Here is a 13,843-nt window from a genome sequence, read left to right on the forward strand (position 1 = left end):
TTGACTTGACTTTTAGACACGCACTTGCGAACTTTCCTGAGCACTTCCCCTCGGGGGAATCCCTGCCGCCATTTTGAAGTGTGTTCCACTTCATGAAGTGGACGAGGGAAGTTTATATGGACAGACCCTCGTTCCCTTGATTTTGACAGAGGGAACGAGTCTACTTCATATGTACACTTTTACACTCATCGTACACTCATCCCTCCATACTGGCATTTTCCTTACTGCATTCAAGCAGGCTCGGGTAACTCCACTGCTTAAAAAGCCAACATTAAACACATAATTTGTAGAGAATTACAAACGTGTTTCTCTCCTACCATTCATTGCGACAACACTTGAATGAGTATCTTTCAACCAAGTAACATCCTTCTTGTCTCTGAACAACCAGCTGGATGTCAACCAATCTGGCTTCAAGAAAGGGCATTCAACTGAGACTGCATTACTGTCGGTCACAGAAGCACTACGGATCGCAAAAGCTGCTTCCAAATCTTCAGTTCTCATTCTCCTGGATCTGTCTGCTGTCTTCGACACTGTGAATCATCAGATCCTTATGTCCAACCTCTCATCACTGGGCATCACAGGTACTCCTCTCCACTGGTTTGAGTCCTATCTCACAGGTAGATCCTTCAGGGTCACATGGAGAAGTGAGGTATCCAAAGCACATCAACTGACCACAGGGGTTCCCCAGGGTTCAGTTCTTGGACCCCTCCTCTTCTCCATCTACACCACATCACTGGGACACATCATATAGGCACATGGTTTCTCTTACCACTGCTATGCTGATGACACACAGCTCTTCCTCTCATTTCAACCAGATGATCCCACAGTAGCTGCACGGATCTCAAACTGTCAGGCGGACATCTCGGCATGAATGAAGGAACATCACCTGCAGCTCAACCTGGCAAAGACTGAGTTTCTCGTCCTCCCTGCCAATCCGTCTCTATAGCATGACTTCACTATCCAGCTAGATTCATCATCAATCACCCCATCAAGGTCGGTCAGAAATCTTGGAGTAATATTTGATGACCAGCTGACCTTCACAGACCAAATTACAAAGACAGCTCAATCATGCAGGTTTGCACTGCACAACATCAGGAAGATCAGGCCTTTCCTAACTGAGCATGCAACACAACTTCTCGTCCAGGCCCTGGGGCCTCATTTATAAAACTTTGCGTAGGATTTGCGTCAGAAGTGGCGTACGGATGAAACATAGGACGTGCGTACGCACAGAAATATTCGGATTTATAAAACCGTGCGCACGCACATCCTACGCAGATTTCCCTTAATAAATCACAATCAATTCTAAATGTAGAATTTTACGGCTTCATGTCACGCCCATAGTTGCCCATAAATAGTCTGTGAAACGCCCACAAGTTAATATTCATCGATTGCGAAATCATGGCAAACACAGAGAGGAAAACCAAGAGCGCAAGGTCAGCCATTGTGCGTCATTACGCATTGTGATGGCATCATGCCATTTTATTACCATCCATTTGATTGTATCTGACAAGTTACAAATGTGTTAAGAGGATGAATTGCATAACATGCCAATATTATTGCAGAACATATTTCACTTTTCTTTTTACAAATATGTGTTAATTTGCATTTCTGTTGTAATTTCTGTTTGATTTTGTTTGTTTTACACTGCAGATCGATCAAACGGGTGTCCGTGTAGGCTGTTAATTGTAAGACTTGCTTTGTGAAGTCTTCATGTTATTTATGAGAGGCAGTATTGCCATTTCTTTTACACAACGGTCTACAGTTTCACACTTTCACGTGTTTCTTCCATCTGCCGACGGTGTCGCCATTTCTCATTTCACCCGTTTTTGTGCGTACGCCTGGGTCAGAGTTTGCGTGAAGGACCGCACATTTTCCCGTCAAGTTTGCTTTTTATAAATACCAATTATTGCGTAGAGAGTGGCTTATACCTTCTTTTGTGCATACGCAACATTTATAAATGAGGCCCCTGGTCATTTCTAGGCTTGATTACTGCAATGCTCTTCTGGCTGGACTTCCATCATGTGCAACTAAACCTCTACAATTGATTCATAATGCTGCAGCTCGTCTGGTCTTCAACGAGCCCAAAAGGGCCCACGTCACTCCTCTGTTCATCTCTCTGCACTGGCTACCTGCTCGCATCAAGTTCAAGGCATGTGACGCTTGCTTACAGAACTACCACAGGCTCAGCTCCCTCCTACTTTCACTCGCTCCTACGAGTCTACATCCCTACCAGAAGCCTACAATCGGTCAACGAGCAACGGCTCGTGGTACCATCACAGAGAGCCCCAAAATCACTTTCCAGAACATTCTCATTCACAGTTCCTTGCTGGTGGAATGATCTCCCCACCCTCAACTGGAATGCAGAATCCCTGGCAACATTCAAAAGTCACCTGAAAACTCATCTCTCTTGTGAGCACTTAAACTCATAAATTTTTTTTTTTTAAAAACCTTCCTTTTCCTTTAATCCTCCCTTGTCTGGGATATGCTACTCTGAGCAATGCCTGAACTTTGTATTTTGAGCACTTCTTGCGTTATTTTTGTCTCTTCACGATGATTCGCTTATTTTAGTCCTAATTTGTAAGTCGCTTTGGACAAGGGCATCTGCTAAATGACTAAATGTAAATGTAAATGTACACTTCAGGCACCTATATGTCCCACAATGCAGTACGATTGTGACGTCAACACATATCTTGTCTAATCACCACCACAACTAACAACTCTATGATATATGAATTATATCTATTTTTTTTATTTAAAACAACCCAAACACACCTATATACATTTGGATGCTTCATTAAACAAATTCTTAAAGGGAAAACAAATGAAAATAAAAAATCAATTCCATTGCTGATTCCAAGTGATCAAAGGGCTTAGGACATTCCAATTCAGCCCATTGCAGTTTCCGCCAGTAGTGGGCACTTGTGCAATGTAAGCAATGACGTACATTCGAGTGAACGCGACGGTGAAGGGCATGACAATTATGGACTGGAACGCAGCCTGTAGGAGCTGCTGGAGCGACTCTGAGAGGGTTTTCTTTGACGAAGTTCAACGAAGGCTCTTACAGAAGAGTTGATGAGTTTTGAGTGAGCTCTTTAAAGAACATGTAAGCGTACATGCTGGACGATGGAAAGGTCCGCACAAATCAAAGCAAGAGAAAAAAGTCACTGCAAAAGCAAGGCAAAAAGCAACGCAGAGCTGCTGGTCATTGGGTTATAAGCGTGTCCATCCGACCCGTCTTTCCGAGTGTGTCAGCCAATCAGAAATTGTCTTGGGCGCGACCTACGCCCCGTGCATGTAATTAGCATAATGTCCACATGATCGCTTGTGCCCAAACTCCTGAGAATTTAGTTAAACGCTTTAATAAGCCAACTTTATAACATCACAAACATCTACTTTACATACAAATTCTAGAAATCATTTACCCATCAAGTAGGTACCAAAATAACATATATTTCCCGCAGTTGAGGTGGAAGTTAATACGGATTTAGCTGTGATAAATGTTTAACACAAAAAATGAACTTGGTATGTAAAGCATACATAATACAGAGGATTTACATATATGAGGCAACTTCTGGTGATTAGTTTCTATAACTGAGGTACACCTCCTTTAGCCATCTTGGCACCATGAATGTGTTTTATGACTTAATAATGGTTCGATGGGGAATCGTTCCGAACTGTGGAATGCAGAGTTGTGTTCATTAAATGGCCTGTTCACGGATAATCCTACATATTCTATTAATATTATATTTCTCAGAATTAAACATAAATAGTATTAAAGGGTTAGCTCACCCAAAAATAGAAAATCTCTGTGGCACACAAAAGAAGATATTTTGAAGATGTTCACACTGCTCTTTTCCAAGCAGTTACAATGAATGCAGACTAATCCCCATTCACACCACCAGCAAGTTTGTCGCTGTATGTTGCTATTCTCTGTACTGTGAAGACGCTTTTGGGCGTTCCCATTTCAGTCGCTCTAATGTTATTACACGTCTGTGGCCATATCTTTAGAAAATTCAATCACATATGATGTGCACAATGTGTTTTTATAAAGTATGATTATCACAACAGTGCTGGACCTCTTGCTATAATATCATTGTGCTGAATCGGGGGCGGAGCTACGGCCCACCCAGTCCAAGTACTCCTCGCTGCAGACTGTAGCGCGGTGACGTCACGTACTCACGTCACGTATGTGTTACCACGCATGCGCCATATCGTGGTGACAGCGCATGCGCGTTACGCAGTGACGTCAAAACATGTGACGTCTTTAAAACGCATGCGCAAATTTGACATAATATTTTTAAAAAATGTTAATGTATTAAAAAAACTCTAAAGTAATAATGAAAGCAGCAAAAAGGAGGACATAGGTACTATACGGTTATCCGGACCACATGTAATGACCTACCCCAACCCCGCCCCTAAACTTACCCGTCACTGGGGTTACGACCAACCAAGAGCGGTTGTGGTCACGTGTGGTCAGGTGTGGTCCGGATAACCGTATAGTACCGGACATAGTTTTAATTATGCCTGATCTAAGGTAAACTTATAAGGAATTTCAGAGTATATATTGTGTAATATCTGTGTAGTATTTTATTTTAAGTTTTTCACATTCTGTTGCACTTCACTGTGTAAATTACAAAATTACTGTAAACATTAATGGCACCTTATATATTTCTTATTTTAATCATTCCTCTGTAATAGTTAATAATTGTTTATTTGAGTGCATTAGGCTATTATAAAACATTTATTCCAATAAAGTAGTTTGAATGAAGTTAAACCAACTACATACAATACATTGTCAATCTCTGTATCCCATTTTATGAATGCCAACTCAAAAAACCAAACTCATAACAGTGATCAATTTTATTTCAAAACAAAGATGATAATTGTATAAAAGAAATATGTACACATACAGATAATCACATACATATCTGTACATCAACAGATGTACAGATATCTGTACACACACACACACACTTCAAATCTACTCAGCTTGAAATTCCCCTCCATCATTGAAAAAACAATCAACTGAGCAACAGCCCTCAACCTCCTTCTCAGAATAAAATCCACGCAGGACTCCTTCTGCCATCACCTACATACCCAGGTGGGCAGTCCTTGTATATTGCAGTGCAGTGCAAGCACAGAGTCATCGAGCAGGGCACCAGGAACTCTTGATTATTGTCTGGAAAATGCACTCCAGTTCACAACACCTAAATTGTATAAAATACAGAACAAACAATATTTAATCATTTTGAAGAAAGGCATTAACACAGAGACATACAAGGAATTTCTTTTTTAAGTATTTTATACATATTATAGGAAGATGTTAGACAAAGATATGTTTGAGTGTTATTGGCTTTGTCTGTAAAGTACCTAAAGTACATGTAAAGTACCTGTAAAGTACTTGTAAAGTAGCCTACCTGTAAATTACCTTACTTTGTTTATGAACAACATAAACTAGTTAAAAAAAGTTTGTCAAGAAAGGCAAACTTTAGGTTGGCTTGAGAAAGCCTGAAAGTTTGAAATAGTTTTAAAAGCTTGAAGTTTGAAGGTTTGAAGTTTGAAGTTCAAAGTAGTTTTCAAGCTGAAAGTTTTGAAGGCAATACAGTCTATAGACTAAAAAAAAAATTGTGTCTAAACATAAGATTTATGTATTTGAATTGCATATAAAATTTCCATGTATTTGGATTACATATAAACCAATCAATAATCTGAATGTGATTCATATTTTTAAGTCATATATAAATGAAACAGATACGATTTATGTAATTGTATTAATAAACTGAATGTGATTCATATTTGTCAGTCATACGTAAATGAAACGGGTAAGATTTATGTAATAGTACACAGAAAAACGCCCATGTTAAATTAACACTGCTCAGTGTTCATATGTGTGCACACTACAGAGTTAAAGCGGTGTTGAAGTTAATGAGATAATTAACTGATGATTGAGCATTAATTATGAACACCTGCTGTTAACAAGCAGAATCACTGAAGGAAAGAGAAACACAAGAACTACAACTGACTTCAGACACAGCCTTAGATCAACTGAAGAGAAAAGAAGACATTAAATCTGTGAAGATCTCAGCAGAGGAGGATTAAACAACTCCACAAACAGAATTACCAGCTTCACTTATTACTAACCAGACTGACTTTATTTCATTTCCGTTTTAATTAAAGCAGTAGTTGTATTTTAAAGTCACCATAATGGTGGTTAGCGTTTGCTTTAGTTGTGCTCTTGACCCTTGACTCTTTAATATAAAATTTTCTCTGGCTGCTATAATTATGTGTTTATAAAACACGTTTGTTGCAGCAAAAAAGCCATGAGAAAATGAGATCAGGGGGCTGTTCCATAAACGACGCTTAGAAAAGCGGGGATTAAACTCCAAAACCGGACTTGAATGAGCCTAACAAATGAGTTGGGGCTAAAGTGGTTCCATAAAAGGTAATTGAAGCTCACGCAATCTCACTAATTTGATCCAGGTTTATCTAGTCTAGATAATTGCGTGTGCACGCGTTTCTTAAGCAGCCCTAGAGGTCGATCGTGGATCAAATCGATCCACCATCAAACAGCGTATATTTTGTGCTGTTTTATGCGTTTGTGACATGTCCCCCCCCCCCCCCCCCCCCCTTAGTTCAAAACTGACGTTTTACAGTTATATTCTCCATCTGTAAATGTTCGAAAGTCATGCAAATGTATCCATTTTGCTGCTAATTTTCATATTGAACGAGCGCTTCTGCGCGCATGCACGCCAAATAGGAGCGCAATAATTCTGACTAAAATATACATTTTGCTTGGAAAATTAATATGCGATATTTTATAACACTACAAATATCTTCTAATTATAATAATTTATCTTTAGGATGTTGGATAAGTTGCACTGAACTTATAGCGAACAGAAGTACTTCAGTGAAGTAGCCTATAATTCAGGGAAGATTTTTTTTTAAGAAACTAAATATATAGAGATACAAAATATAGTTTTGGGTATAGGACCTATGCTACTTAATAAAGATGATGTATACTTATTTAGAATGCTGAGAATTACAGCTTTTAATGCAATATTTTTTTGGAGAAAGCAAGAATCCCCAGTTTTAAATGAGTAGATTTAGTTTCTAAAGTAGGCCTACATTATGGAGAGGATAACATTAAATTAAGAGCAAATGTATACATTTTGAAAAGATATGTGCAACTCTAAAATCAAAGAATATTCCATAAAATAAAGGAATATATATTAGCCTACATTAACTACATTTTTATATAACCCTCCCTCCCTTTTATTTCTAGTTATTTGTTATTTTATTTATTTACTTATTTAATATTGAATATTTGATATTCAAATAATATTACTTGAATAACTATTAGGAATTATGTGTCATTATAAGAGTTTGATATAAATATGTTAATGTAAAATTTTTATTACTATTTATTTATTGTTTTTTGTCTTTTCCCCCTTAAATCATATGTAAAAGTGTCTATGTACTTTTTGGTTATTGTTCTAATCGTGTGTTTTTAGGCTATGTGTTGGTGGGTATTATCACAAAAGAAAAAAAGTAGAAGGAAAAATAAGGAATATTTATTGGGGGAAAATATGATGTCTTTAAAGGAACTGTCAATTTGTATACCCTGGACCAGGCTAGTTTCCCAGCATAAGTTGCCAGGGTAACTGAGTTTGAACTATTTTAAGTTTGCTTTATGAAACTGAATCTACCAAAAAATAAGCCTGACTAACTGAAATAAGCCTGGCTTATACTCTAATCTTGGTTTATGGAACAGCCCCCAGATCTTATGTTCTCTTGGCTTTTTCGCTGCAACAAATGTGTTTTACAAACACATAATTATAGCAGCCAGATACAGTTTTATATTAAAGAGTCAAGGGTCAAGAGTCCAACTAAAGCAAATGCTAACCACCATCATGGTGACTTAAAATACAACTATTGATATCATTCAAACGGAAATGAAATAAAGTCAGTCTGGTTAGTAATAAGTGAAGCTGGTAATGCTGTTTGTGGAGTTGTTTAATCCTCCTCTGCTGAGATCTTCACAGATTTAATGTCTTCTTTTCTCTTCAGTTGATCTAAGGCTGTGGCTGAAGTCAGTTGTAGTTCTTGTGTTTCTCTTTCCTTCAGTGATTCTGCTTGTTAACAGCAGGTGTTCATCATTAATGCTCAATCATCAGTTAATTATCTCATTAACTTCAACACCGCTTTAACTCTGTAGTGTGCACACATATGAACACTGAGAAGTGTTAATTTAACATGGGCGTTTTTCTGTGTACTATTACATAAATCTTACCTGTTTCATTTACATATGACTGACAAATATGAATCACATTCAGTTTATTAATACAATTACATAAATCTTATCTGTTTCATTTATATATGACTTAAAAATATGAATCACATTCAGATTATTGATTGGTTTATGTTAAAACTATGTAATAGGAAATTGTATATGCAATTCAAATACATAAATCTTATGTTTAGACACAATTTTTTTTTTTGAGTGTATCAGACACAGACAGATAGACATAACAGATAGGCAGATAGAGATAGATGGATATACAGATAGATAGATAGATAGGAAGAAGCAAAATACAATGTTTAACTCCATTACTTTTTAATTCATTTTACCACAAATTTATTTAACATAACTTACAGTACATACAATACATTCAGGAATGTAACTTTTACAGTACGATCTGATACTGAGGAACAACATTTCTTTTGCAATGCATGCAACAATCAACTACATGACTTCATTAATTTAAGTCTTTATGCTCTATTTGAAGACATCTTTCAAGCCTTAATTTGTTTAAAGGCGAATTAAGACTTTTACATATCATTTTAAGATTCGCTGAAACCCTGTCTTTTTGAATGCTAACATATAGGCTTATCATAAAACATGTCATAACTTTTTTTTAAATATAAAACATTTATGACACGCTCTATGGCATCTCTTACCATTAAAAGCCGTTAACACAAAAGCACAATTGTTAAAACAGCATAAATATATATTTATTTAAATTGCTTTAAACAACAAAACATTTTACATACAACATACATTTTAGAGCCAGGGGAGCAAAGAAAACATACATATATAATATATATATGTATATAAAATGTATGTATACAAAAGCCTCCTCACACTGTTATCATGCAAAATGCAAAACAAAATTAAAGAATACCTTTTCCTTAATAAACATAGACACCTCATACCATAACTTTTTCACATGACTACAATGCCAGAAAATGTGGGTTCTGTTTCCAAGTGTAAAGAGCAAAAAGTGCAATTTACATCAATTTCTAAAAGCATAAATAATGCTTACTGACTTACTGCCATCAAATCCATCGCCGGAAGTGATTGAAATGAACTGCGCATGCGCACGTGTGTATTATTATAAACAGACTTTCCGCATGCGTGGCAACACATACGTGACGTACATACGTGACGTCACCGCGCTACAGTCTGCAACGAGGGGTGTCTCACCCAGGGGGGCAGCGTTCCGGAAAACATTGAAGCTTCCCCGGGCGCCGCCATTGATTAGCAGACCATCTCCTGCTGTTAGCATTCCATTGACTCCCATTCATTTTGGTGTCACTTTTGACAGCGAATAACTTTACATCTAAGGCGTTTAAAGACTCAATTTATCCATTGCTTATTTCTAAAGAAACACGAAAATGTATAAAAGGCTCCATTACCTTGTATCTTACGTTATGGCCCAGTAGAAACAGTTTTTGTAAAAATAGGCTAACGATTGCGTCATAACCACGCGACTCTCTGTCGCACAGTAGAGAAATTACCGTATGGACAGGAGGAGAAGCTCGCGAGCAATCGGGGGGACGTGGAGGCAAAATGACAAAGTAATTAATCAGAATACTTAGCAAAAGTTGCTCCTGCTCCTAGCTCATGGACACCTCCTACTCACACTCTCCGTCTCTGCAAGTTTCGGAAGGGAATGATTCAGATTTCTCTTGGCACAGCTACTAGAAGACAGACAGGTTGCTCACGTCACATCTACGTCGTCAAGCTCAGTTTGAGTCTGCGCAGTACGCTCGACCATCAGGAAGTGAGTGCTTCTAATTGACTTCACTTGTCTCCGTTGAATCCAATGGGGTCGCTGTGTCCATTTCTTTTACTGTCTATGGTCTCACCCAGTCAGATGTTTACAATGTATGGCAGGTTGCCGACACAGGACTCAGACATTGTAATTTCTCTTTGTGATATAACTTAGTTGTTTGAGAGGACTCGGGTCTCTCTCTCCTGCTATGTTTTTGTTTTCCTTTTTCACGTGATCGCACTGAGCACTTAAAGCTTAAAATGAGTGATTAAAGTTTAAGGATGTAGTCTCTGCTACTACACTAGTGGCACCCAGCGGAATTACAAAAATAAGGCAACATTGCAAACCCTTCTGCCTGGTTAACGGATACCCCTTTAGCCTCAGCCCTGTTGGTGGCTCGGGACTTGGCTGCCCGACTGTGTAAAAGTTGATTTTCAATAAATGTATTGTTGATTTAAATTCTACGCTTCTGGGTCTTCTCTGTTGCAGAACCTGGCAGTGCTTATACTGTAAGCCACCTTGCCATACCCAAGTGCTAAAAAAATCATTATAAATAAAATGCATCAAGATATAAATTATTAAATTAGTTGTAAATTAAATATCTTTAAATACTAATACAAAAAGAAAAGAATAATACAATGACTTGGGTATATAGGCCTATTATTTGTTCTAAAGTTCACACAAAAACTGTCATTCTGACTGTCTGACGACCTGAGCACAACAGAGATAAATACGCATACTCTTCTGAGTTTTATACTGTAGCCTTGTGTAATTAAAATGTATTTAAGCTTAAATCCTAAAAAAATAAAAAATAAAACATAGGGTAACTTTTCCTGGGCGCACTGGCGTGAACTGCTGCGCGCTCGTGTGTATGTAACAATGGTGAGGCCAAGATTTTCACTTAATAAATAACATTTTCGGTTTGTTTCTCTCAAACCCAGTATACATTCAGAAAAAATATAGCATGATTTGCATGGGATTATTTTATGACATTTGAATCCTCTTTTTTTTTTTTAACTGCATGAAAGCGCAGCAGGGATTTTTGTGTGTGTGTGTGTGTGTGTGTGTGTGTGTGTGTATGTGTGTGTGTTCCGAAAAAAATAAGGTAATAAGGCTTTAAAATAACATCGAGGTGAGTAAATAATTACTGAATTTCCATTTTTGTGTGAACTGTCCCAATGACAGTCACTTTAAACAGATAAAATACATTGTGTTTGCAAAGCGACGTAGGCCTATAGTGGCTTTTAAACCAACCGAATGCACTAATTTATGAGATCTCTTTCACATTTTTTTGTAGAATCTTAGGGGAATTTTTATACATATAGCTCCCTGTTACCAATTTATTTCAAAATATGTGATTATTTTTTTAAATATATTTTTTAGGTTTTTAAATCGGTTGGTGCTGTTTGTTAATGTTGTAACTGCAGTTTTGTCTTGTTCCTATCTGTCGTTTTTGACTTACTTTAATTAATATTGTCACGTAATATTGTTAGATTAAGTAACGTCTTTTAGTGACTTTTAATGAATTGGCACCACTGAGGGACGGTCCATCATTTTTTTTCTCCCAAATTAAGCCAGTTGAAAAACATTGGATGATGCGAATTATTCTGGCCCACCCACACTTTTAGAGGCCCACCCATCATGTACTTTCTGCCTCCGCCACTGGTGCTGATAATGCAATATTTAAACGTGTTTAATGACACAACACACTTTTGAGCAGTGATAAACCTTGGGAGATGATATGTGAATCAGGATACTTGATGATAGTGATGATGATGATGATGATGATGTCACCATCAATAAGAATCCAACATCACCTGATCACATAAGAAAAGTGATTCATAAACACAGAGTCAGAGAAAAACAATTAAAAAATTCAAGGGTCAAGAGCCTAACTAAAGCAAAACCCGATCACCATAATGGTGACTTCAAGCAAAACATTTTCAATAAAACATCGATATTTAAACTTTTGTCAACTCTCAATAAGAATTTCTATATAGATATACCAGAAAGTCAAACTGGTTTGTAATAAATTAAGCTGGTAATGCTGTTTGTGGAGTAGTTGAATCCACCTCTGCTGAGATCTTTAGAGATTTATTGTCTTTTTTTTTAATATTCAGTTGATTTAATCTAAGGCTGTGGCTGGAAGTCAGTTGTAGTTCTTGTTGTTTCTCTTTCCTTCAATGATTCTGCTTGTTAGCAGCAGGTGTTCATCACTCATGCTCAATCATCACTTGATTAATCACTTAATTATCTCACTAACTTGAACTCTGATTCAGAGTTACACACTCTTTAGAGTGGGACAATATGTTCTCTGAGCAGAGTTAATTTAACTCTGGGGATTTTGCTGTGTGGGATCAATAATGATGCTGCTGGTCTTTGTGTGTAACCGACTAGCACAGTATCCGAGCTCATAGAACCCGGAAATCATCCAACCGTTTTTACAAGGAGGGACAGAGCAGTGTAGAATAATGGTTAAATATGTGAAAAATTGAACACGTTACACGAAAATGAAGCATGAACACATGTTACAGTGCACCCCACAAACACAATCAAGCCTTCGAAAAAAGGTGTTTTACCACCCCTTTAAGTATTTATTGTGTGTCCTTACCAGTCAGCTTAGTAATTGTGTATTTTGAATTACATTTTTAAAATGAATTTATATTACTGTTGAATACATATATATTTGTTGCTAAAAGTCAAAACTGATGTATCAGACCTTGCTAGCTGCCAGTTATCTGCAATATTAGCAAAAATGTCATTTCAGCAGCACGTCTTTACTGCAGCATTTTTAGGTGTTGCGGTAAAGACTTTGAGTTGTGGTAGAGGCAAATTCAAGGTTTATACTGTGTATTACATTGATTAGCCACAATATTTAAAGGGGTCATATAATGGTACATGCACTTTTACAAGTTGATGGTACTGAAATGTGTGTTGGCAGTGCCTGTACACAACCATCATAAAATGATAAAAATCCATCCAGTGTGTTTTTTTTTTTTTTATCTCCTTATATGTTATACCCTCTCTGAAATCAAGCCATTCGATTTTGTGACGTCATAAAAATCGACGCCCCTCCCACGATTGTATTACATTGATCAGCCACAATATTTAAACCACTGATAGGTGTGGTGAATATAATTTATTATATCAGTACGATGGCACCTGTCAAGAGGATATATTAGGCAGCAACTGAACAGTCAGTTCTTGAATTTCATAAGTTGGAAGCAGAGAAAAGAGTAAATGAAAATATCTGAGTGACTTTGACAAGGGCCAGATGGTGATGGCAAGACAACTGCATCAGTGCATCTCCAAACCAGCAGGTATTGTGGGGTTTATACGGTCTGTAGTGGTTAGTACCTACCAAAAGAGGTACAAGGAAGGAAAACCGGTGAACAGGGTCATGGTTCAAGCCAAGACTCACACATGCACACGGGGAGCCTTCCTGGTCCGATCACACAAAAGAGCTACTGTAAATCAAATAATTGCGGAAAACCTTAATGCTGCCCATGATAGAAAGGTTTCAGAACACACAGTGCACAGCAGTTTGCTGGTTTGTCCACCACCGAAAGTGCCTACAATGGGCATGTGAGTGTCAGGACTGGACCACCTGACCAAGAGACAGCAGCAGGATCACTATGGGAAGAAGGCAGGCCGGTGGAGGGAGTGTGATGATGCACAGTCAAGTCAAGTCAAGTCAAGTTTATTTATATAGCGCTTTTGAAACAATACAGATTGTATCAAAGCAGCTTCAGTATTAAATTAAAATAATACATCAATGTTTGTTTCTA

General features: G+C 37.5%; 1 protein-coding gene across 1 annotated transcript in view; it reads right to left on the reverse strand.

The window, feature by feature from the left end:
- Window positions 1-13,843, reverse strand: part of LOC307171483 (uncharacterized protein) — a 39,326-nt gene that overhangs the window by 15,305 nt on the left and 10,178 nt on the right. Inside the window, exon 10 of the mRNA XM_079893114.1 lies at window positions 11,784-11,872. Within this exon, the coding sequence (XP_079749240.1) occupies window positions 11,784-11,872 (89 nt within the window). The remainder of the gene's footprint in view (window positions 1-11,783; window positions 11,873-13,843) is intronic.

Source organism: Squalius cephalus, assembly GCF_949319135.1.
Source record: "Squalius cephalus genome assembly, chromosome: 1".
NCBI lineage: Eukaryota > Metazoa > Chordata > Actinopteri > Cypriniformes > Leuciscidae > Squalius > Squalius cephalus.